The 26,829-nt window shown below is 42.7% G+C and overlaps 1 protein-coding gene across 1 annotated transcript in view; it reads left to right on the forward strand.

Moving 5' to 3' along the window:
- The window catches only part of DNAH3 (dynein axonemal heavy chain 3), a 167,115-nt gene that overhangs the window by 56,635 nt on the left and 83,651 nt on the right, over positions 1–26,829 (forward strand). The window contains exons 23-35 of the mRNA XM_034988127.1: positions 648–784; positions 4,531–4,732; positions 10,052–10,144; positions 11,500–11,610; positions 14,477–14,591; positions 17,517–17,715; positions 19,174–19,282; positions 19,509–19,622; positions 20,319–20,495; positions 22,948–23,039; positions 23,890–24,109; positions 24,695–24,829; positions 26,194–26,305. Of these exons, the coding sequence (XP_034844018.1) occupies positions 648–784; positions 4,531–4,732; positions 10,052–10,144; positions 11,500–11,610; positions 14,477–14,591; positions 17,517–17,715; positions 19,174–19,282; positions 19,509–19,622; positions 20,319–20,495; positions 22,948–23,039; positions 23,890–24,109; positions 24,695–24,829; positions 26,194–26,305 (1,816 nt within the window). The remainder of the gene's footprint in view (positions 1–647; positions 785–4,530; positions 4,733–10,051; positions 10,145–11,499; positions 11,611–14,476; positions 14,592–17,516; positions 17,716–19,173; positions 19,283–19,508; positions 19,623–20,318; positions 20,496–22,947; positions 23,040–23,889; positions 24,110–24,694; positions 24,830–26,193; positions 26,306–26,829) is intronic.

The following is a 26,829-nucleotide window of genomic DNA, read 5'->3' on the forward strand; positions in this document are numbered from 1 at the left end:
TGCTCCGCGGGAAGCCTGCTTCTCCCTCTCCCACTCCCCCTGCTTGTGTTCCCTCTCTCTCTGTCTTTCTCTCTGTCAAATAAATAAAACCTTTAAAAAAAAAAAAAGAGAGATGATATCATTTTCCTTTTTGAAGTCAAGTGTGCTCAACTGAGGCTCCCTTGTACAGAATTTATCTCAAGAAAATTTATCTGCTCTAGTGGGCACTTATATTGCCCAGCAAGTAGAGCCAGTTTTCATGATACCCTGCTTCCTCTAACTCTGTATTAGTTCAGATTCTTTGGTTGCAAGTATTAAGTAACACAAATTCAACTGATTTTAGATTTTAAAGATCAAATTCGCTGACTTTAAACTTTAAAGATTGAATTGGCTTCATTAATTCATAAATCAGGCAGCGTCCTAGCTAACAAATAAAGGGACACTCCAAGGAATTGTACAAAATGGAAGGTTTTTGTAGAAGGAGGGAGTCAACCATGACCTGAGGAGTAGGATCATGTTGTATGAGCATTCACGCTTGTGGGATTAGGAGGCTAAATTAGCTGGGCAGGAGGTCAGTAGTTGATGGACTGGTTATACACTCATTACAATGATCAGTCTCAGAATCTGGGAACCCCATGGTGATTCTCACTTTTTTTGATGAAACCTAGATGAAAGATACCAGGGTTCTGGTGGCAGCAGATCAGCCACGGATGGCTGAGAAGCTTCAAGAAGCCAACCTTCTACTGGAGGACATCCAGAAGGGGCTGAATGATTACTTGGAGAAGAAGAGACTATTTTTTCCCAGGTATTCAGTATTGTTCTTTTGTTTGGAGTTGCCTTTTTGACCCATTTATAGGTAGAACTACATTTTTTCATCCTGAGAGTTGGCTACTACCAACCTATTTCATAGTCTTTCCCAGTTCTCCATTCTCCACAAGACAGCTCTCAGGGGGAGGGTATGTCTTCATGGTCATTATTTAGAATGAGGTTGAATGGACACTACCAGGGGCCAAATCCACACCTTGGCCATCCATCATGGTCAAATGCCCAACTGAAGGGATATAGTAGTCATGATTAAGAGCCTAGACTTTGGAGTTAAACAGACCTTGGTTTGAGTCCCAGCTCTTTGACTTATTAATCTTGAGACCTTCAGCAAATCTATCTGAGCCTCAGGTTCTCCACTGTAAAATAGAAATATAATAATGGCTCTTACTCATATATTTGTGTAGATCAATGAAATAATGCATGTAAAGCATTTGGCTGTCCAAACTGTTTAAGAAATGTCAGTTGAATGTTTTTGCCATCAAATGTTGTAGTTTCTGGTGGGTATGTTTATAAATATTTGACTCTTTTTTTCCCACAAGAACCAGTGTTCTTCTGCATAAAAGTCAAAGTCATTTTAGAGGGCTGGTTCCAGAAAAGAGGGTCCTCACTCCTGATAATCTGTCCATGTCTAGTTCACGTAGATGGTCACTCCATGTCATTTGGATGTAGGTTTGATCCCAATGTGCTCTTAAGAAAAGTAAATTTTAGTGTTTCCTTATATGGAGACAAAGTTAGTTTCTTGCTTTCCACCACAAGTTTTTAAAAAGTTATTTGTGTAGGATTCGGAAATGTCCTGGTGTGCCTGAGAAGGTAAATTTTTAATTTATTTAATATTAATTTTGTGATGTAGATAGCCATATATGGCTGACTAATGGCCTTAGGATTGGACAGCATGAATACAGCACAAATAGTGGAAGGAACCTCGATTTGAAAGCACAAAACTTAGGAAGAGGAAACCCCTGAGATTTGGGCTTTTAGTCCTATTCCCACTACTGTTATTCCTTATAAAAATGTAAACAATAGTCAACACTACCACAGTATTTACCATATGTCAGGACACTGCCCTAAGTGCCTTACCTGTATTAACTTATTTAAACTCACAATAATCCTATGAGGTTGGAAGCATTATTATTATCTGCCTAATAGTAACTTGCCAGAAAACACAAGACTGGTAAATGGACAAGCTAGAATTCAATCCACGCAGTCTGTATAAAATAGTGAGTTATTTAACCTCTCTGAGCCTCATTTGCTCCCTAAGTCACACACACACACACACACACACACACACACACACACACACATTCAATGTGTGTTTATGCATTTTTATAGAATAAAGTCAAGCACTCTGAGAAAACACTTTGGAAAATGTTATTGAATCAGTTCACATATTTGAAATTAATTGTATCTTGAAAATACAGATTGTTAAATTAAGTTATACAAATTTTTTAATAATTATTCTTAATGCCATTGAGCCTTATTCATTATCACACATGATGAATCCATAGAGATCACCTGTTTGAATTTTACTTGGCAGTGGGAGATATTGATATCATTAGGTATTGGTAAGTTAGTCAGCCAACAAATAATTATTGAGCTCTTCCTACGTGCTCAACACTGGAGCTATAATGCATTAGTTTGCTTTGCTGTGTAACAAACCTCCCCAAAACTTAGAAGCTTAAAACAGCAACTATTTATTTAGCTCACAATTCTGTGGGTTTGCAAATAGGGCTGGGCTCAGGTGGATGGTTCTTCTGGTCTAGTAAGGTGGTTCCTCTGGTCTCAGCTGGATGATTCCTCTGGTCTCATGAGGGCTCATTCATGTGACTAGAGTCAGCTGGTAGTTGATGGCCTCAATCACTTGTCTAGTGCTTGGCTTCCTTTTGGCTGGGGCAACCAGGATAGTTGGGCGACATGTCTTTCATCCTCCAGAAAGCTAGCCTGTATTTATTCATGTAGTGGTGGTCGCAGGGTTCCCAAGGCCAGCAAGAGTGGAAGCTTTAAGGTTTCTTGATGTCTAGGCTTGGAACTTGCACAAATTCATGTTTGCTACAGTCTTTTGGCCAAAGCAGGACCCAGAGCCAGGCCAGGTTTGAGACATGTGAAAACAGACTCCACCTCTTTTTTTTTTTTAATGTAGTGTTCCATGATTCATTGTTTGTGTATAACACCCAGTGCTGCATTCAATACTTGCCCTCTTTAATACCCATCACCAGGCTAACCCATCCCCCCACCTCCCCTCCCCTCTAGAACCCTCAGTTTGTTTCTCAGAGTCCATAGTCTCTCATGGGTTCGTCTCCCCCTCTGATATCCCCGCCTTCATTTTTCCCTTCCTATCTTTTTTTTTTTTTTAACATATAATGTATTATTTGTTTCAGAGGTAGAGGTCTGTGATTCAACAGTCTTACACAATTCACAGTGCTCACCATAGCACATACCCTCCCCAATGTCTATCACCCAGCCACCCCATCCCTCCCACCCCCCACCACTCCAGCAACCCTCAGTTTGTTTCCTGAGATTAAGAATTCCTCATATCACTCTACCTCTTATAGAGAGGAGCCATAAATATTGTGGCCATTTTTTATAATCCACCATATACAGTGAAGACCATAATCGTGTGGTCCCTCCATTATGGGACTTTCAGCTTGGTGGTTACAGTAGACGTTTATACCTTTAACATTTCCTGAAGGTTTGTGGTTGCTGCTTGAAGGGTCTGAGCAAGAGAATGAGCTTATCATTTCTAACTTTAACATGGTCAACATGTAGATAGTGATGTAATGTGTTGTGGGGTCCAGGAGCAAACAGTCAAGAAAGAATTCTTGAGTCGTTTTTGGTGCAAAAAGGTGGTTTTATTAAAGCACAGGGACAGGACCCATGGGCAGAAAGAGCTGCCCTGGGATTGTGAGGAGCGATTGGTTGTATACTTTTAAATTTGGAGGTTGGGGTAGAGACAAAGGAAGTTTCTGAAAGGATTGTCATATGTTAAAGAAGACTTACAGGATCTTGGAGGTCTGGCTATTGTCAAGAAGGTTGCTTTTTGCCTCTAGCAAAGCATTAACATTAAGACAGTTGTGAGTTCCTGGAGGAATGTCATACTCTGTGTGTCTCAAGTATTTGTCAATGGGCTGCAAAATGTAAGGAAATTTAATTTTACCTACATTTCCTTTTGCCTTTGTTGTATGCATCAGATAGGTTCATTAATAGCATATTTCTTATTTCACACCTGTAACATGTCATACCTGGAGATAAGGAAAGATAAGGAGGTCTTCTCTCTCCTTCTACTCAATACTGACTGTGTATTAGAATCACCTGGGATTTTAAAAATATAAATCCCCAGACCCAACCCCAAATCAATTATATTAGAAACTCTGGGCAGTGCAACCTTGGCATTGGAGTTTTTTAAATAAGCTTCACAGGTGATTCTAAAGTGCAGCCAAAGTTGAGAACCACTGTTCTATCCAGGTTTGTTCCAAAAGGTAGCACCCCACCCCCAAACCATATCAAACTCATATATACCAGCTTTCATCCTTTTTCTTGCTCTGAGTCAAAGCTGTCTCCACCCTCTATGCCACAGATGAAAAATGGTAAAGGGGAATGTGCCTTAAAGAAGACTCTAGAATATGGCTGGTGTTCACAGGGTGTCCTCTATCTTTTGGGGAGTATCACCTCATTGGGAAAGGAGGTTCTCAAAAGAGATTCCAGTTGCCATCTTCCTTTGCTTTGAAATAGGTTCTTCTTCCTGTCAAATGATGAGCTGCTGGAGATCTTGTCAGAGACAAAGGACCCCCTCCGCGTGCAGCCACATTTGAAGAAGTGCTTTGAAGGAATTGCCAAGCTAGAATTTACAGACAATCTGGAGATCGTGGGCATGATCAGCTCAGAAAAAGAAACCGTTCCATTCAAACAGAAAATCTACCCAACTCAAGCCAAAGTAACTCTCCTCTTATTCCTTTTCATTCTTTTCTCCATAACAGAGCAATACAGAGAGAGGCAGAGAGCGTATTGATTGGTTAAGCCCTTGGACTCAAATTCCATACTGCCTGAGTGTGGAACACCTGGGTTCCACAGCTTAGTGACTGGGCAACTCTGGGAAATTGCTTAATCTTTCTGAGTCTCAGTTTGCCTTTATGATGGGGGTTATACTGCAATCCACGCGACACTAAATTTATGGAAGGATTTCAACCAAACCTGATGTAGAGGCAATAGTAGGCATCAGACCCGACAGCTGATGCTGTTCAGATCTCCATGAGCACAGCCCAATTAAAAGTGATCTGGTAAGGGGCACCTGGGTGGCTCAGGTGGTTAAGCGTCAGACTCTTGATTTTGGCTCAGATCCTTATCTCAGGGTTATGAGATCGAGCCCCGTGTCAGCTCCGTGCTAAGCATGGAGCCTGCTTAAGATTCTCTCTCTCTCCCTCTCCCTCTGTTCTGCCCCCCCCCACTCATGTGCACCTGCCTCTGTCTCTCTCTCCCTCTCTCTAAAAAAATAAAAAAAAAGTGATCTGGTCAGACAGCTTGCTGGGGCAGGTGTTTTTATTTTATTTTTTTAATTTAATTTTATTATGTTACTCACCATACAGTACATCACTAGTTTTTGATGTAATGTTCCATGATTCATTGTTTTCGTATAACACCCAGTGCTCCATGCAATATGCCCTCCTTAATACCCATCACTGGGCTTACCTATTCCCCATCCCTTCCCCTCTAAAACCTTCAGTTTCTCGGAGTCCATAGTCTCTCATGGTTCATCTCCCTCTCTGATTCCGCCCCCCCTTCATTTTTCCCTTCCTTTTCCTAATGTCTGCCATGCTATTCCCTATGTTACACAAATGAGTGAAACCATATGATAATTGATTTTATCTGCTTGACTTATTTCACTTAGCATAATCTCCTCCAGTCCCATCCATGTTGATGCAAAAGTTGGGTATTCATCCTTTCTGATGGCTGAGTAATATTCCATTGTATATATGGACCACATCTTCTTTATCCATTCATCTGTTGAAGGGCATCTCAGCTCTTTCCACAGTTTGGCTATTGCGAACATTGCTGCTCTGAACATTGGGGTGCATAGGGTCCTTCTTTTCACTACATCTGTGTCTTTGGGGTAAATACCCAGGAGTGCAATTGCTGGGTCATAGGGTAGCTCTATTTTTAATGTCTTGAGGAACATCCACACTGTTTTCCAAAGTGGCTGTACCAACTTGCATCCCCACCAACAGTGTGAAAGGGTTCCCCTTTCTCCACAACCTCTCCCGCCTTGTCAGTTGTTTCTTGCCTTGTCAATTGTTTCTTGCCTTGTCAATTTTTGCAATTCTAACTGGTGTCAGGTGGCATCTCAATGTGGTTTTGATTTGAATTTCCCTGATGGCTAATGATGATGAGCATTTTTTTTAAATTTTTTATTGCTATGTTAATCACCATACATTACATCATTAGTTTTTGACGTAGTGTTCCATGATGCATTGTTTGTGTATAACACCCAGTGCTCCAAGCAATATGTGCCCTCCCCAATACCCATCACCAGGCCAACCCATCCTCCCACCACCCTCCCCTCTAGAACCTTCAGTTTGTTTTTCAGAGTCCATCATCTCTCCTGGTTCGTCTCCCCCTCCGATTTCCCCCCCCTTCATTCTTCCCCTCCTGCTATCTTCTTTTTTTTTTTTTTAACATATATTGTGTTATTTGTTTCAGAGGTACAGATCTGTGATTCAACAGTCTTGCACAATTCACAGCGCTCACCATAGCACATACCTTCCCCAATGTCTATCACCCAGCCACCCCATCCCTCCCACCCCCCACCACTCCAGCAACCCTCAGTTTGTTTCCTGAGATTAAGAATTCCTCATATCAGTGAGGTCATATGATACATATCTTTCTCTAATTGACTTATTTCGCTCAGCATAACACCCTCCAGTTCCATCCACATCATTGCAAATGGCAAGATCTCATTCCTTTTGATGGCTGCATAATATTCCTGTGTGTGTGTGTGTGTGTGTGTGTGTGTGTGTGTGTGTATACACCACATCTTCTTTATCCATTCATCTGTCGATGGACATCTTGGCTTTTTCCACATTTTGGCTATTGGGGACATTGCTGCTATAAACATCGGGGTGCACGTACCCTTTCAGATCCCTACTTTTGTATCTTTGGGGTAAATACCCAGTAGTGCAATTGCTGAGTCGTAGGGTAGCTCTATTTTCAACTTTTTGAGGAACCTCCATACTGTTTTCCAGAGTGGCTTCACCAGCTTGCATTCCCACCAACAGTGTAGGAGGGTTCCTCTTTCTCTGCATCCCCGCCAGCATCTATCATTTCCTGACTTGTTAATTTTAGCCATTCTGACTGGTGTGAGGTGATATCTCATTGAGGTTTCGATTTGGATTTCCCTGGTGCCGAGCGATGTTGAGCACTTTTTCATGTGTCTGTTGGCCATTTGGATGTCTTCTTTGGAAAAATGTCTGTTCATGTCTTCTGCCCATTTCTTGATTGGATCATTTGTTCTTTGGGTGTTGAGTTTGATAAGTTCTTTATAGATTTTGGATACTAGCCCTTTATCTGATATGTCATTTGCAAATATCTTCTCCCATTCTGTCGCTTATCTTTTGGTTTTGTTGACTGTTTCTTTTGCTGTGCAAAAGCTTTTTATCTTGATGAAGTCCCAATAGTTCATTTTTGCCCTTGCTTCCCTTGCCTTTGGTGATGTTTCTATGAGGAAGTTGCTGCAGCTGAGGTCGAAGAGGTTCCTGCCTGTGATCTCCTTTAGGATTTTGATGGACTCCTGTCTCACATTTAGGTCTTTCAACCATTTTGAGTCTATTTTTGTATGTGGTGTAAGGAAATGGCCCAGTTTCATTCTTCTGCATGTGGCTGTCCAATTTTCCCAACACCATTTGTTGAAGAGACTGTCTTTTTTCCATTGGACATTCTTTCCTGCTTTGTCGAAGATTAGTTGACCATAGAGTTGAGGGTCCATATCTGGGCTCTCTATTCTGTTCCATTGATCTATGTGTCTGTTTTTGTGCCAGTACCATACTGCCTTGATGATGACAGCTTTGCTTTTCTTTTTCAACATTCCTCTGGCTATGCGGGGTCTTTTCTGGTTCCATACAAATTTTAGGATTATTTGTTCCATTTCTTTGAAAAAAGTGGATGGTATTTTGATGGGGATTGCAATGATGAACATTTTTTCTTGTGTCTAGCTGTTTGTATGTCTTCTTCAGAGAAGTGTCTGTTCATGTCTTCTGTGCATTTTTTGACTTGATTATTTGTTTTTTGGGTGTTGAGTTTGAGAAGTTCTTTATAGATCTTGGATACCAGCCCTTCGTAGTGTCATTTGCAAAAATCTTCTCCCATTCCGTGGGTTGCCTCTTTGTTTTGTTGCTGTTTCCTTTGCTGTGCAGAAGCTTTTTATCTTGATGAAGTCCCAAAAGTTCATTTTTGCTTTTGTTTCACTAGCCTTTGGAGTTGTGTCTTGAAAGAAGTTGCTATGGCTGATGTCCAAGAGGTTACTACCTATGTTCTCCCCTAGAATTTTGATTGATTCCTGCCTCACATTGAGGTCTTTCACCCATTTTGAGTTTATCTTTGTGTATGGTGTTAGAGAATGGTCGAGTTTCATTCTTCTGTGTATATTTGTCCAATTTTCCCAGCACCATTTATTGAAGAGACTGTCTTTTTTCCATTGCATACTTTTTCCTGCTTTGTCAAAGATTATTTGACCATAGAGTTGAGGGTCCATATCTGGGTTCTGTATTCTGTTCCATTGGTCTATATGTCTGTTTTTGTGCCAGTATCATGCTGTCTTGGTGATCATGGCTTTGTAATATAGCTTGAAATCAGGCAACGTGATGCCCTGAGCTTTGTTTTTCTTTTTCAACATTTCCTTGGCAATTCGGGGTCTTTTCTGATTCCATACAAATTTTAGGATTGTTTGTTCCAGCACTTTGAAAAATGTCATTGGAATTTTGATCGGGGTGGCATTGAAGGTATAGATTGCTCTGGGCAGCATAGACATTTTAACAATGTTTATTCTTCCGATTTATGAGCATGGAATATTTTTCCATCTTTTTGTGTCTTCTTCAATTTCTTTCATGAGTGTTCTGTAGTTCCTAGAGTATAGATCCTTTACCTCTTTGGTTAGGTTTATTCCGAGGTATCTTATGGTTTTTGGTGCTATTGTAAATGGAATCGTTTCTCTAATTTCTCTTTCTACAGTTGCGTTGTTAGTGTATAAGAAAGCAACTGATTTCTGTGCATTGATTTTGTATCCTGCCACATTACTGAATTGCTGTATGAGTTCTAGTAATTTGGGGGTGGAGTCTTTTGGGTTTTCCACATAAGTATCATGTCATCTGCGAAGCGACAGAGTTTGACTTCTTCTTTGCTGATTTGAGTACCTTTTATTTGGGGCGGGTGTTTTTAAGGTCAATAAAACATTATGGAATCCATGCTATTTTACTCAGGTTTTTATACAAGTGTCCTTATATAATGAGTAAAATGTAAATTACTCCCACTCCTGCTGAACCTGACAGCACCATGGAGTAGAAATAGACAAGCACTCTTGGCTTTACTTTGTTAGCCATTTTTGCCAGCCACACATGTAAGTTGTAATAACCAGGAGTCGTGTTACCAAATAGACACCAGCTAGCTCACAGGTGCCTGAAGTTAAGAGCTACAGTGACCTGAAATTCTAAAACTTAATCATTTGCTGCACATTTGAATTACCTGTAGAGCTTTAAAAAAACAAAAACAAAAACAAAAAACATCCAAATGCCCAGGTTGCATCCCGTATAAATTAAATCAGAATGGCTAGGAATGGAAGTCAGGTGTCCAAATCAATTGGAATGATTCCAAGTGATTGGAATCTCCAAATGATTCCAGTGCACAGCAAAGTTTGGGAACCATAGGAATAAGGCAAGAATTAGGACTGTTCATTAGAAATGAGCAATTTTATTTTATGAACTGAAACATAAATGTATTGTTTGCTTTCTGAGAAGTTGTGTTTCAGAAAATGACACGAAATGCATGTCAAGAATCCCCCATTTCCCCTTTTAAATCACACATACTTCTCAGAATAAAAAAATATAAATAAGTAAATAAATATAAAACACATAATTAAAGAATATTGGCTTGGAGGGGTGTCAGACCTTTGGCCTCCCTCCAGCCTTGGTCCAGAGAGAAAGCTGGGTCTGCCCATGATCCCTCCCTCCGGGCTTGGCTAACTTGCTGCTGCTTTGTCTCACCCCTACAGGGCATGGTGGAAAAGTGGCTCCAGCAGGTGGAGAAGATGATGATTGCCAGTATGCAGGAGGTTATTAGACTTGGGATTGAAGCATATGTCCAGGTAAATGAGAATCAGTGTACACGTGCCAAGGTGTGAGTACAGTGACAACAACGTTGGGGAGAAGGTTAAATGGATCAATTCTAAGCACCCCTCTGCCTTCTACCAAAACCCACCCGGATCCTGCTGGGTAACACCTGACCCCTCCGTGACCCTGCTGGGCCTCTCTCTTCTTTCCTTCTGAATCCTGGGGCGATGCACATATTTCTGGTGAAATGTTGCCAGTTAGAAGCAGGTGGCACAAGACAAGATGGTTAGCCAGAACCCTCTGGCTGCTACCTGCAAGTCCCTTCTGTGAAATGAATTGATGGCAGGAGGTCTTTTTAGAGCACCTTCCAATTAAGCATTTCTCCCTCTAGGCTTTTCATTTACAGTACACATGCCCTGAACGGTACAACTCATTAAACTCCCGAAGCATTAGGGGAAACAGGTATGACCGAAGGAAGCCAAAACAAAAGAACTGTGGGCGATCGCTCTTCAGCCAGCTCCTAGCAAGGTTAAATGTAGGCAGACCAGGTCTTTGTGCTCCTTGACTTTGGGTGCCTTTTCTTCTTACTTTTCAGGGCCCCACCCCCATGACCCCTTCCATCAAATAGAAGAATATACTAAAGTACGGGGTACTGACCCTGCTGTCCCTCATAGAAGTATTGCACTGTAAATGAAAGGCCAGTCCTTTGTCCTATGATTTATTTTAACTAAAAAATTAAGTTAAAGAACAATGGCGAGCTGTATGGAATGACTTCATGCCATTGCATCTAGAGAAAGAGTCAGCAAACATTTTCTGTAAAGTAAATGTTTTTATAATGTCTTCAGCTCTGTGGGCCACACACACTATTTATCTTTGCCTTCATAGTGCAGAAGCAGCCTTGGATGATCAGTAAGGAATGGGTGTGGCTGTGTTACAATACACCTTTATTCACAAAAACAAAAGCAAGGCCAGATTCAGCCCTCTGTGTAGTTTGCCAGACCTATAGTTTAAAACAAGTTTGGGGGGTTCTAGGCAAGGCTAAGAAAACTGGCCCAGCACTGCAATATTATGTAGCCATCAAAAAGGGTAGTTATGAAAACTGTCTGTGAACAGCACCTTGATTATAACTGTGTAAAATCCTTGGATTGGGACCTTAAGAAAAAAAAAAAAGAGCTAATGAGATTGTTGATGATTTTATTTCTTTTTCATAAAATTCAGGAAGGAAGACATAAATCAGTAATCCCAAGATATCAAGTATGGTAGCTTCTGAGGGTGGAGGAGGATTTTGTATTTGTTGAGGGGGTATGGTGGTGGGGGATGTTTTTCAGATGTTCGTTTAAGTCCCACAAGATGAACTGACTGTACCACATGCCCCTCTGCACTTTCCCAGTTCCCTCGTAATCAGTGGGTCTTGCAGTGGCCTGGCCAGGTGGTTATCTGCGTCTCCTCCATCTTTTGGACCAAGGAGGTGTCCCAAGCCCTGGTGGAAAACACCCTACCAGTAAGTGAGTGTGTCACGAAGCTTGTAGAGGAGATTCAAGCTCGATTAGGATCTGAAAGACTTATAATTAAAGTAGCCGTGTTTTCTAAACAACAACAAAAAACTCACAGCATCCAACCATGGCATAGAGAAGTCAGGGTTTTCATGGGGACAGCAGGATGGAGAATTTGGAATTGGAGCTGTCCCGGAGTTCTGTAGTGTAATAGCCCTCATGGTCTTTCCCAGGCAGAAATTCTAGGCTGCAGAATTTTAAGTTTTTATCAGTCTTTGCTTCCAGGGGTCAACCTGGTAGAATTTCCACCAACAGAGACCTCTGGTCTTCTTCCTGGGCCAAAAGACCACCTGGTCCCATTTTCCCCTCCTCCTCCACCATTACCTGCTTCTTACCGCCTGCAGTTGAACACAAACCCACCTACAGCTCTTCCTTCAGTGTTCTCTCGAGACCAAGAGTGCTCAAGTCCTGCTTGTCCTCAGATCCAGACATGCATATTTCCACTTAACTCCTGCCGTTGAGGCCAGTGCTTGAGAGTTCAAGACCTGGATGAACTTGGGTTCAAATCCTGATACTTTCCCTTGTTAGCTGTGTGACCATGGGCAAGTTCCTTAACCTGAGTCTCAGTCTCCTTGACTATATAATGCACCACAGTGCACCACATTGTATTATAACATCATAGTACTGTATTGTGGGAGAGTTAAATGAGATGCTGGCAAGTTAGCTAGTACTAGAGCCCAGGCCATGAACCCCACAGGGCAGAGACCATGTCTGTTTTGCTCACTATTTATCTCCTGGGGTTACTGCAATGCTGGGCACATAGTAGGTGCTCAATAAATATTTACTGAACAAATGAATGGTAACTTCATTCCCAACATTTTCACCATGGTATCATTTCTCATGATGATCTCATCAGACCTTCTGTTCTTCCCCCTATAGATGACTGGCTACAGACCAGAAAATATTTCAATTTACTATATTTTGCTTTATACCTTAAAATTAGAACATGAGCATTTGACCAAGGTTCAAATTTATACACATTCTGTGTTGATAAGTCCTACAAACATATTGCACTTGACACTTGCAAACTGCTTTCATGTATTTCATTTCAAACTTTTGAAACACTAAAAAATTCTGATTTTTATGACTGCATCTCTGTGCCCCAGGTTTCCTACCTGTAAAAAGGGGAGACTGCTTCACATCACACACCCCAGCCCTGGAGTATATGTAGCTCAGCATCCTAAACGAAGCAGGTGTTGGTACAGGATCGCCATCCATCCATCAATCCATCCATCCTTCCTTCCATCCACCCATACATCCCTTGTTCATTTAACAAATATTTGTTTAACATCTACTCCATGCTGGAATGATGCTACTAGGCAAAGGGATTTAGAGTTGAATGAGAGAGACATGATCCCTGTCCTCATGGATTTACAGTCTAGTGGGGGAGATAAAAAGTCTCTGCTAGAACTGTGATAAGGAAAGTACGGGGATCCAGGAAGCATGGGAAGGAAGGAGAGAAGTAAGAGAAGGGTTAGAATTGGAGACAATTTTCCAGAAAAATGGTGTTTAAGAGGAGACATGAAATATAAATAGGAATTAGCCAAGCAAACAACAGGAGAAAGAGTGTTCCAGAGAGAGAGACCAGAATGTGCAAAAGTCTGAAGATGAAAAATATGGTGCATTCCAGCAACTGAAGGCACTTGAATCTAGAATAGCTGTGGAATGGGTGTGGTTCAGAAAGATGTGTGGAGCAGCCCTATCACCAAGGGTTTTACAGACCCACAGCAAGGGCAATGGGGAAGCATTGAAAAGGTTGTTTGTTTTTTGCTGTGTGTCGGGAACTTTATTAATAACAATAACAACCATCAGTATTTACTGGATACTTGATTCACATTGTGCCAAGTGCTTCACCATCTCATTGAATCTTCAAAACAGCTCCAAGAGGTAGCTGTAATTATCTAGACTCGACAGGAGACTGAGACTCAGAGGATTAATATCATTTGCCCAGAACTGCATAGCTAGGAAGTGGGGAAGGTGAGCTATGAACCTAAGGTGGTCTCCGTTTCTCTTCCTTTTTAAAATTTATTTCTGTTTTTTAACTCTTTATTTTGAAGTAATGTCAGCCTTACAAATAATGTTGCAAAAATAATGCAAAGAATTCTCATACACCCTCCATCCAGAATCCCCCAATATTAACATCTTAAATAACCATAGTACAATTATCCAAATCAGGAAACCAACACTGGTGCAAGACACATTCTTATCTAATACGTAGGCCTTTTAAATTGACTAATCTCAATTTAGCCATTTGCCCCACTGATGGCTTTTTGCCTGGTCCAGGATCCCTTCCAGGATTATTGTTTACATACATTTAGTTTTCATATCCCCTGTGTCTCCTTTAATCTGAAAAAGTTTCAGAGTTTTTTTTTTATTAATTCAGATCTATTGCATAATTTCTATACAGTAAAATTCACCCCTTTTAGTGTACAATTCCGAGTTTGAACAAACACATACATTTGTGTAACCACCATCCCAATCAAGATATAGAACCGTTCCATGCCCCCCTGCCCCCCAATTCCCTCAAGCCCCTTAAAGCAGCCCCTTCCCCTGCTCCACGCCTCTGGCAATTACCAATCTGTTGTCTGCTCCTATAGTTTTGTCTTTTCCACGATATCGTAACAATAAAATCAAGGAACCTAGCTTTTGAAATTTGGCTTCTTTCAGTTAGCATAATGCACTTGCAATTCATCTAGAGGTTAATGAAGGGGGTGAGGGAAAGGGACCTGGAGTGGTAGAGCATGCTGTTCCCCAAGAGGAGGTTACAGAGGAGAATCCAGTTTAACCAGTTGTCCCCTCCTATGCCCCCACCAGGATTTTCTGAAAAAGAGCAACAATCAGATTGCACAAATTGTCCAGCTGGTGCGAGGGAAGCTGAGCAGCGGGGCTCGACTCACCCTCGGGGCCCTCACGGTCATCGATGTCCACGGTGAGCAAGGAGGCTTCCTCGGCATTGTTGACTGTCTAAGAATGGCAGCCAGGCTTGCTGCTCTCCATTGAGAGCCTGGATGGAGTGATTCAGGGTCCCCTTTGCCATTAGGGAGGGGCTTCTGCAACTGAGAGTAAGGTGAGGGGGTAAGGAGAGAAGCCAGATGTTTTCCCCTCCCGTCCCCACCTTATTTCCAGGAAACCTCCAAGCAAGGCTCTCCCCGAGACAAGGGCAGCCCAAGCCATTTCTTTTTTTTTTTTTTTTAAAGATTTTATTTATTTATTTGACAGAGAGAGACACAGCGAGAGAGGGAACACAAGCAGGGGGAGTGGGAGAGGGAGAAGCAGGCTTCCCACAGAGCAGGGAGCCCGATGTGGGGCTCGATCCCGGGATCCTGGGATCATGACCTGAGCCGAAGGCAGACACTCAATGACTGAGCCACCCAGGTGCCCCCAGCCCAAGCCATTTCTGAGATTCACCAACTTGGAACGATTTCTTGAGGCTGACCATAGCTAATATTTTTGAATACTCACCAGGTGCCAGGCTCTGTGCTAAGTGCTTGACATACATTATCTCATTTTTATACACACTTCTCAAATTAAGAACCTGAGGCTTAGGTAAATAACTTACCCAGAGGCATACAGCTACTAAGGAGCAGAGGCTGTTTTATACTTTGATGTAATTGATTTAACTGTAATTCTATGTCTGTCTGATTTCAAACCCAAGAGACTGGAAGTGGGCAGTGTATGCAGGGAGGCAGTGGGAGAGAGATAATGCCTTTGAGCACTTCCCTGTAATTAAAAAAAAAAAAAAAGGAGAAGAGGAGGAGGAGGAAGAACTGGGGTCTTTATATAAAACAAACCACCCCCTCACCCTCACTCCATCACCACCAAGGAAACTAGGGCTGGACTAGCTGGTTGCCTGGAAACAGTGTCTCTCTTGTTCATACACCCAGCTTCCTCCTGGCATTTCGTGGCATCTTATTCTCCTTAAGGTTGATGCTCATTTCAATCTAATTTCTCTTGGATAGACTAGCATGAAATCAGGGAGAGAGAAGGGAGAATGTGATCTTCATTTGGTAGGAAGTGCAGGTGTGGTCACTGCCCAAGGCTCCCCAGAGCGGTGGTGTTCACACACATGCACACACACACATACACACCCATGCACAAAACATGCACACATGTACACACTGCATCATGCAGCATCCCCAAGTCAGTCCCTTGAGATTCACCTTCCTCTTGGGTCCCTCATGGAGACCCCGACTCCTGCTACGAGTCTATGATTTCCCTCAAGAACCTGGAGGGAAATTAAATTCCTCAGGAAGGAAGGAAGAGCTGTTGGTATAATCTTCAAGGACTCTTCTTTGGAGGGTTTTGGATTTCACTGTCATAAAGACTTCTCTTCGCAGAAAGGCAGTAGACTTGCAGAAGCATCCCTTTACAAAGTTATGTTTCTGAGATACTAAATTCGAGCTGCTGTCCTACTTTTTTTTTTTTTTCCTTTTTTTAAGTAGGCTCTGTGCCCAGCATGGGGCTTGAACTCATGACTCTTGAGATCAAGACCTGAGCTGGGATCAAGAGTTAGATGCTTAACCAACTGAGCCACCCAGGCGCCCCTACTGTCCTAGTTCTGAGATCTCAATAGCTCTCACCTAAGAATTCCCTAAAAAATAGCTAATGATTTTTAGAAACCTCTGTTCACTCTTCAACTTCAGGGCCTCCCATGACGGTGAGAAAATTAAATTAGGCTCATAATCCTGTGAGAGAAAGAAGGAAATCCAGAAGTATATCTCCCATCTGGTTTCTCAGGCCCCCAGATGGAAAGACTATATCTAACTATGGGTTCATGGGCCCCTTCCCTTGCCAACTGCATCAGGCCAAGCTGACTATATTCTCCTCGGATATCCTAGAAGCCTGGAACAGGGCCAAAAGGGTCATGGGGATATGACAGCATTTGGGAAAACTACATATTGCAAAGCTCTCTGGGTCAGTCCACCAAGAATTTGGGAATATTTATACAGCAGCTAATATTTATATGATCTTTCTTTTCTTTCATCTGTCTACATCTGCATATACATGTAGATGTGTAGATATTTATATATGTGTATATATATATATATATGTATGTGTAGGTATATATATGTGTGTGTATACGGTTGATCCTTGAACAACATGGGTTTGAACTGCACAGGTCCACTTATATGGGAATTTTTATCGATAAATACAATACAATACTGTAAGTGTATTTTCTCTTCCTTGCGATTTTCTTAAATATTTTCTCTAGCTAACTTTATTGTAAGAATACAGTATATAATACATGTAACTTACAAAATATGTGTTAATTGGCCGTTATCTGTAAGGATTCCAGTCAACAGTAGGCTATTAGTAATTAAGTGTAAGGGGAGTCAAAAGTTATACACAGATTTTTTACTGTACTGTGAGTGGGCACCCCTAACTTCCACGTTGTTCAAGGGCCAACTGTATATACAGTTAATCCTCCTAATAACCATATAATAACTCTATAAGGTAGGTATTGTGTTATCCCCATTTTACAGATTACACAGCTCAATAGAGAGGTTGAGTAACTTGCCCAAAGTCACTAGCTAGTTAATGGCAGATTCAGAATTAGGATCCAGGCAGTCTGATTTCAGAGTATGCACTTTTAATGCCTCTGCTGTACTCCGGGAGCAGACAACACAGCAGATTCTCTGCCTGGCTCCTTGAGAGAAGCAAAGACCAGCTTCTGAAAGAAATTGCTACCTGCAGGTTAGGGGTAGGCAGGGAGGCTAGTTGAGTCTGAAACTGTTTGAAGAGGGAGGGGTGGCCTGGATGATGTCCTCAGACCTTCTCTGAGCAGTCTGTGGACATAGGAGTATGCTGACAGCTCTGCATTTGTGTGTTTCCATGTCTGCATCTGTCCCAACAGCTCGCGACGTGGTGGCCAAGTTATCTGAGGACAATATCTGTGATCTGAACGATTTCCAGTGGATCTCCCAGCTGCGTTACTACTGGGATTCGAAGGATGTGCAGGTGCAGATGATCACCACAGAAGCCTTGTATGGCTATGAGTACCTGGGGAACTCCCCCCGGCTGGTGATTACACCCCTCACTGACCGCTGCTACAGGTAACCTCTGCCCCTCCCCCTGCCCAGACCCAAAGGGTAAATAGAGAATTCCAGAAGGAAAACCTTCTGGGGAAGAAGGTGAGGGGCATCTTGAGTTTGTGACCTTTCCCTCTGCATTTCATATTCTGAGATTTTAGAATTTTGCCCTTAGTTACCATGGTCCCACAGATGGGCATGGAAATTAGGCCTTAGGCCAGAAATGAGAACCCAGTAGGAGTCCTAATGCAAATTAATGTGGCCAAACCAACAAGCAGAACATTGATGCCTGTCCTTAAAAATGCCACAGTGCTTAAGTAGAAAGCTCTCTGATGGCAGGAATCAAGATGGTGCCTGGAGATCCCATGGACGAAAGCTAGAAAAGGAACCAGGTGAAGGACTCTGGCAAGGAGTCTCCAAGCTCAGCCAGCTGGTGAGACGTAGTCATTCTGTGCTCAGCAAAGTGCTTTATCACTTTCCTTGGTATTCATACCATTAGAAATCTGACCTCTGTGAATGTGTCCACTTTGTGATATTTAGATTTTCTTTGATTTTGTATATTCCTTAAAGTGGAATTTTTTGTAATCATAAAGATAATTCTTGAGTATTATTTCTTTCAAAGCCCTCAATCACTTATTTTCTGTGGTCTCTGATTTTTGGTCTTCATTCATTCATTTATTTCACCTGTTATTCAATAGCCATTTCTTAAACTCTCCTGTGTACCATGCATGCCATCAAGAAACCCTCAACCTAATGGGGTCAGGGGACAGAGACGTAGTCAGATGAGTATAAGATGGTGTGTTAAATGAAACTATAGAGGCTCATACAAGGGTCTTTAGAGCCACAAGTGAAGAACACATCAATTTCTAACATTTATTTTGTCCCTACTCTTGTCAAAGTGAATCAAAATACAGGTCCTAAACTCATGAGTTCATAATCCAGTGAGAGAAATATATTTATTTCCACCACTCCATTAGTACTGGTGATCTTTGGAATCTGGAGTTTATGAAGATTTTTAACTTTTATTTGATTCATTTGTGTATGTATTCAGTTATCCATTCAATCATTCATTCAAACAAATGTTTATGAGTGCCCACGCACCAGGCCCTGGGGTTACAGTGCTGAGTAAAACAGATTTGTTTACAATGATGATATATTGGTCATATAACCAGAAAAAAATTAAAGCTATTTGTATGAGTCAGAACAAAATAAAGCAAAAGTCAGTTTCTTTCCTATGTCTTAGGACTTGGGCACCAAATTCTTCTTCTTCTTCTTTTTTTTTTTAAAGAGAGGGAGAGGGGCAGGGGAGGTGCAGAAGGAGAGAGAGAATTTTAAGCACTCCATACCAAGCACAGAGCCCAAAGTGGGGCTCAGTCTCACAACCCTGAGATCATGACCTGAGCTGAAATCAAGTCATTCACTTAACTGACTGAGCCACCCAGGTGCCCCATTGGGTACCAAATTCTTATTTTTTCCCCTTAGGACACTGATGGGGGCTTTGAAGCTGAACCTTGGGGGAGCTCCGGAGGGACCAGCTGGCACAGGCAAGACAGAAACCACCAAAGATCTGGCCAAAGCTTTGGCCAAGCAGGTAGGGAAATGCTGTCTATTCTTAAGCTCTCCTCCTATTCCTCTCTGGACTCCTGTCAGGAGAGTTGGCATGAAGTTCAATATGGTATAGGGGGAGAGAAAGAGTGGGGCCCCAGCTCCTGCAGTGGAATAGGAAGAAAGGAGCCCCACCTGTATTTCATGTGCAGGGTAACTCAGATATGAGAGAACCCATCCCTAATGGTGCCCACATCCTTCCTTCTCTCTAGTGTGTGGTCTTCAACTGCTCAGATGGTCTGGATTACAAAGCCATGGGGAAGTTCTTCAAGGGACTGGCCCAGGCTGGAGCATGGGCCTGTTTCGATGAGTTCAACAGGATTGAGGTAATGCTGCAACTGGCCTGCAGAGCAGGGGTTGAACATACAGGGGCCTTTTATCTGGGCTCTCAGCTCCTCAGTGACAGGGCATTATATGTCCTCTAAAACCCCTGCACAGAGTAAGTACTCAATAAACTAAACAAAAACAGTCCCAAGAAGACAAAGTACATATTTTATATACACATATATCCTCATCGTATTCATTCACTCACTCATTCAAGAATTTATTGAGCAGCTAGTACATGTCAGATACTCTGCAATTGTTCATGACACAAAGCTAAGTAAGAAATGAGTGATACAACTTAGCAAAGGGAAATAAAAGTTAAGTGAAACAAATAGAAAATGATAGAAGTCTATAGTAGTGGTATAAAGGAGCCGTCACAGAAGAGAGGGGGGTGATTAATTCTATTTGGGTGGGGAATTTAGGTCAGGAAAGGCAAACATGCAATTAGAACCAATAAACACTGAATGTATACGATGGATCAAACATTATGCCGGGTGCTAGAACAAAGATAAAATACTATGGAAATTAGTAATACACACCCCAATTTTCTTTTTCTTTACCAAAGCCCCAAATCATGCTCCTGATTTTGATGTGAAGGTCTGGTTCTCAGATGATTGGGTTTTGTCATTGCTAAGTGAGGGGTCCTCTGAAAGAGTGGGGCGGTAGAAGCTCACATCAGCCAGCCATTCTCACCCCAGGTAGAAGTGCTGTCTGTGGTGGCTCAGCAGATCCTCAGCATTCAACAAGCCATCATTCGGAAGCTAAAGACATTCATCTTTGAAGGCACTGAGCTCTCTCTAAACCCGACCTGTGCTGTCTTCATCACCATGAACCCCGGGTATGCTGGCAGGGCTGAGCTGCCAGATAACCTCAAGGTAAACATCAGCGTGTGTAAATTCTGCATGTACTTTATGGTATAGAAACCTGTAGAAGTGGGTGCCTGGGTGGCTCAGTCGTTAGGCGTCTGCCTTCGGCTCAGGTCATGATCCCGGAGTTCCGGGATCGAGTCCCACGTCGGGCTCCCTGCTCGGCGGGAAGCCTGCTTCTCCCTCTCCCACTCCCCCTGCTTGTGTTCCTGCTCTCGCTATCTCTCTCTCTGTCAAATAAATAAAATTAAATTAAATTAAAAAAACCTCTATAAGTAACCAAGGATCTCCCGGAGAAGGCAAATAATGGGTGACATTTTTTTGGCTGTGAGAAGTAATAGTGGAGCAACGATGGTGGTAAGATAGGCCCCAGAACATAACTACACCCCCAACAAGGTCTCATAGGGAGGAGTACATATACTTGATGAACCATGGCAATTAGGAAACAACAGACCCTGGAACAAGAGTCACTGTTTCTATCGTCTACAAGGGGTCAGACAGGTAATATAAATGAGAGGAACCAGCTGGGCATGGTAGGGACTGACGAATGCCCCATCCAGAGGCAGCAGCCCCTACTTAGCCCCAGCCTGTTGTCGCCAAGCAGGAATTGTCAGGTCTTCTGATTTTTCAGGAAAAACCAGAAATTTGTATTTCTACATGTAATCTGATTTTGTGATCCTGGCTCAATGCCAAAAAAAAAAAAAAAAAAAATCACTGTAGGCCAAACAAAAACATCTACTTATAAGACAGCATCAAAGTTAGACACAGAGAGCTCTGGGAAGCCTGGGCTGAACCGGCAGCACTTGGGTGGCTCAGGTCGTGATCTCAGGGTCCTGGGATTGAGCCCAATGTTGGGTTCCCTGCTCAGTGGGGAGCCTGCTTCTCCCTCTCCCTCTGCCCCTCTCCCTGCTTGTGCTGTCTGTCTCTCTCAAATAAATGAATAAAATATTAAAGAATAAAATAAAAACAAAAAACCTAGGCTGAACCACATAGAGCTCCCCTTTATTACTATGGTTAAGCCGAGGTGGTGGTCCTCACCAAAGCAGGCTGTTCCAACCAGCCACAGAGATGACAAGGAAGCATATATGTCCCCATTGCCTACTGCTGAGCTGGCCTCAGTTACAGCATGGCAATAGCCATTGGTCCTGCTGCTAGTGGAGAAGGACAGCACCTCTGAAGGGAAGAGAGACAGTCACCAAGGCCATCTTCAAGGGAATAGGCTGTAGATGACCTTAGCATGCTGCTCTCATGGGAGGAAAAACCCCAAAGTACAAGATGGCTAGCTCTCCTCCTGTGGGAAGAGACTTGAGCACCCCAATTGCATGAAAAGAGGTACCAGAGAGAGACTTCCAGATCTGCTTCTTTATGGATTTTCTTCTAAGTCATTGCTCCATCCCTTTGAGTGGAAGACGCAAGAGAGACCCAGCCAAACCAAATTAGTACTTCACCTGCCAGAAACGCATCTGCTTAGTGCTCTGGAATCTTATTCAGACACTTTCTCCCCACCCACCAAATGGAAAAGAGTCAGGGAGATCCTAGGAATGGCTCCTCCCCTCCAGGCCAGCATAGGCCAGTGAGTACCAAAGTAGAATTTGGACCCACATTTCTTCTTTTTACCCCCAACCATTGTGACTCCCCCCTACACACACACACCCCTCCCAGCCAACAAGCTTGTTAGGTCTGCATAAGCAGCTTTCATGAGACAGTGTGGTATAGGAGAAAGCACCAGGGGCTGGTGTCAGGGAGCCTGGGTTCTAGTCCTGGCTCTACCTCTAACTAACTGCTTGACTCCTCCTCTAAGATCTAAGGTAATAACAATAGCTGATGTTTATTGAGCACTAACTATGTGCCACACACTTTTCTTTTTTTTTTTTTTTAAAGATTTTATTTATTCATTTATTTGAGAGAGTGAGAGAGAGCACATGAGAGGGGGGAAGGTCAGAGGGAGAAGCAGACTCCCTGCCGAGCAGGGAGCCCGATGCGGGACTTGATCCCAGGACTCCAGGATCATGACCTGAGCCGAAGGCAGTCGCTTAACCAACTGAGCCACCCAGGCGCCCTGACTTCAAGATTCTTCTGATACATTATTGGTCCTGCATTCCTAACTGACTTCCTTGGTCCCTGTTGAACACAGGAAGGGCCCAATAGTTGAATGATGCTCCTTTGGCATAGGAGAATGAGATGTTGTTAGAATACCAGCACCTAGGGCCTTCCACATAACCACTGAGAGACCCAGTGTGACAACAGGTACCTAGACAGGGCCAATGGGGAGGTTAGCGGAGCACTGGTTCTATCCAACAAAGATGATCCCTCTGCATTGACTTGTGCTCCCACTTTCCTTTCCTTGATTTCACTAGAATGCCTGAACAACCATTGCTGCTTCTCTTTGTGTCTGTAGACATACCTTCCCCCCAGTGTTTACTGTATATGTTCAGGTTCTCAATGGCCATTTCTTTTCCAGGCCTTATTCCGGACAGTAGCCATGATGGTGCCAGATTATGCCCTCATTGGGGAAATCTCCCTCTACTCCATGGGTTTTCTGGACTCTAGAAGGTATGTTACATTGGCTTTCCAGTAGATTCTAAAGGCTCTGAAAGAGTACCTTCTGTGTGGTGGATTCAAGGTAGGTTGCCCATTGGAAGAAAAGAGAGAAACTTGAGAAATGGACTTCCATTCCCTAGTTGATCTGAAAGCACATAGCCCTGGCTTTTGTCCTAACCCCATCCCTGGCCAGGAAATGGCCCAGATTCCGAAGAAAGGGCCTCCTCTCTCTCTGTGTATACTTGGACTTCTGCTAAAGAAATTGGCCTTTCTATCCCAGCCCTGCTACACACACACGCACACACACAACTTAAGGCAAGACTTTAAAATATGAAATTATTCCAAGATTGAAGAGGAAAAGTTTAGTATAATTTGGAATTAACATTATTATCATAACATTTACTGACTGAAAAATGTAAAGCATGGACGTGGAAAAAAGTTGTCATGTTATAGAAGTGAATAAAGGGAGTTTCTTCTCAGTGGCCTTGAGTCCCACTCTCTGGGGATTAACATTGTTAATAGTTTAATGTTTCTTCCCAAACGTGTGTGTGTGTGCGTGTGTGTGTGTGTACTCATACATTCACATTTATGCATAGAAGTATTACACATATAATTTCTTGTACAGTAGCTTGTATACATATGTGTCTATTCCTGCTCTTTTCCTCCTAACTTTGAAAGAGTTAGAATGCTTCCTTAGCTCATCATGGTAACTATTAAAAGGACTTCAAATGATAGGGCTTCTCCATCAAGTCCATGAGCAGGCCTGGTTCCTGATGGGACAGGGCACAGGGATGCTGGGAATGTCTGCTGAGCAGGACCTGGTCCTCTCTGGCGGTCTGCAGATGTGTCTCTGCCCTCCTAGTCTTGCCCAGAAGATTGTCGCGACGTACCGCCTGTGCTCAGAGCAGCTGTCCTCACAGCATCACTATGACTATGGCATGCGGGCGGTCAAGTCTGTGCTCACTGCCGCTGGCAACCTGAAGCTCAAGTATCCTGAAGAGAATGAAAGTGTCCTGTTGCTGAGGGCCTTGCTTGATGTCAACCTGGCCAAGTTCTTGGCTCAAGATGTCCCTCTGTTTCAGGTATGCGGTGCTTTGGGACCTCAACCAAGCGCTGAGACTCATTTTCTGTGGATGAACTGTTTCTCTGGCACCCTCTTCATCTCCAGCCAGCAACCCCACCACCAGACACCCTCCCCCAAATGTTAGATAAGAATAGTGATAGTTCTGATTTTAATAAAAATGGTTTCACTGATAGAATAAGATCTGCCATTGGGTTTGGGTTTTTGTTTTAACCAAATGTAGTTTTGGGGGTTTTTTTGTAATTATTTTAACGGCTCTCTTCCTAATCAGGTTGGGAGCTCCATAAATACAGAAATCATGACTATCTTATTCATTCCCAGTACATTAACTGGTAGATAATACAGGCTTATTAAATCTTTGCTGCCTTGTAAATTTATTTGGGAGGGATAGTGTTGGACTTTGTAATTGTGGATGTCTTACAGATAGTGTTGGACTTTGTAATTGTGGATGAGTTTTGGCATAGAAAAATGAGGTTTAGAATTTTACAAAGATTTCTGCTGTCTGTAAATCTCATTTTCAGAAAATGTTGAGGTCATGCCTCTGACAATTCATCCTTTCCACCTTCTCTCGAATTCTTGTTAACAGGGAATTATATCAGACTTGTTTCCTGGAGTGGTTCTTCCAAAGCCAGACTATGAAGTTTTTATGGAAGTGCTGAATGAGAATATCAAAAAGATGAAACTCCAACCAGTGCCTTGGTTTATTGGGAAAATTATCCAGGTTGGTTCCATGTATCCATACAGGGATGCGCCTGTTTGTTCACTCAAGTCAGGAATTGGAATTATGGTAGATTGCAGCTCAGTGATGGTGACCAGAGGTGCCTGGATAGAGACGGAGGTGCCTTCAGGTCTCACTTCCAGGAGCTGAAGTTGAAATTCAATGTTTTCCTCCAACCATCTCCCTTGGGGTTCCTTTTTTTAAATTTGTGGATGAAACAAAACCTTTGGGGGGCATTGGGCTACAACTAGTCAGGACTTTCTCAGTTTCCAGTGATAGAAACCCAACTCAAACCGCCTTAGTCAACAGAAGGGGATCTGTTCACTTACCTAACTTGAAAAGCCCAGGTGTATGTTGACCTCAGACACAGCCGGATCTGAGAACCTTTCTTTTCATTTCTGGGCTCTGTCTCTGAGTTACAACTTCATTCTTGGTTGGGTCCCCAACAGCCTCAGTCTTTGATTGTCCCAGGTTCAAGCCCAGGAGGAAAAAGAGCATTGCTCTCCAGATGGCTTCAGCATAGATCTCAGGATTAGCTTTGAACTGTGCTGTAAAGCCACATGACCACCCCAGAACCAATTATGGGGAAGATCATCTATATTTCACAGCATGGGGCCTGGCTTGGAAAATACCTTTTACCTGCTGAGAGTTCTAATCAAGTTAGAACTGCATTTAGGCCTCGAAAAAGGAAGTTTCCAATTTAAGTACAATTTGCTAAAAATGACCGCTGTTTCCTTTTCCCCTTTAAAAGCAAATAGAAAAAACCAGAGGCATTAAAGTCAGACAGCCATGTATCCAAATCCTGCCCCCACCACTGATGACCATGGGCAAGTTACTTAACCTCTCTTGGGCTCAGTATTCCCACCACTAGAAGGTGGTTAATGATACCTAAGTGTATTAAATGAAAAAATTAGGTAAGTCACTTGATGCTTAGCACATTGGTAGGTATAGAGCAAATAGGAGTTCCCATTTTTTAAATAATATGAAACATACACATATATTTATTTATCCGAAAGATATTTATTTATTTATTTATTTATTTATTTGAGAGAGAGCGTGCAAGTGAGGGTATGGAGGGGCAGAAGGAGAGAATCTTAGGCAGGCTCCATGCCTAGCACAGAGCCAGATGCAGGGCTCAATCTCTCAACCCTGAAATCATGACCTGAGCCAAAATCAGGAGTCAGACACTTAACCAACTGAGCCACCCAGGTGCCCCTATCCAAAAGATATTTACACTATAGATCATCAGAGGTAGAAGTGACTATGGGAATCCCCTTTTTGTCCCTCATTCCTCATTGACTTCTGACTAGCTTGCAGTTCTAGGAGGTTTGCAGTGATTAACTGCTTAAAATGATGTCTCCTCCCAGATCTACGAGATGATGCTGGTAAGACATGGCTATATGATTGTTGGAGACCCCATGGGTGGCAAGACCTGTGCTTATAAAGTGTTGGCTGCAGCTCTGGGTGATTTATATGAAGGTAAAGCTCACATCCGTGGCTTCCGGGGAGCACAGGACTCCCCAGTAAGTTGGCTGGCTCCATGGAGATAATGCCAGGCTGTTAGTTTTGCCATCCCTGGATTGTGACATCAGAGCCAGAAATAGAACATGGCACACAGATGTCTGCAGGCAGAAAATAAAGGTGGGGGAGGGAGCTTCTAACGGGGATTTTATGTGCATGTTATTAAGTGGAGGAATTTTCTCGAATTTCTCAAATGCTGAATAGTGGCTTCTCCAAAGGCTTTCCAATGAGAGAGAAAGTCCTGCCACTGTCCTGAACCAATTATTCTGAAAGCCAATTATTGCATGGTTTCTTTTCTTCTTTTTTCTTTTCATCCCTTCTTCCCTTCTCTTCCCTTCCCTTCCCCCCTCCCTCCCTCCCTCCCCTTTCTTCTTCTCTCCCTCCTTCCCTTACTTCTCTCTCTCTCTCCCTCCTTCCCTCCCCTTCCTTCCTTCTTTCCTTCCTTCCTTCCTTCCTTCCTTCCTTCCTTCCTTCCTTCCTTC

This window comes from Mirounga leonina, unplaced genomic scaffold (genome assembly GCF_011800145.1).
Source record: "Mirounga leonina isolate KUSES-001 unplaced genomic scaffold, KU_Mleo_1.0 Mir_448, whole genome shotgun sequence".
Lineage (NCBI taxonomy): Eukaryota > Metazoa > Chordata > Mammalia > Carnivora > Phocidae > Mirounga > Mirounga leonina.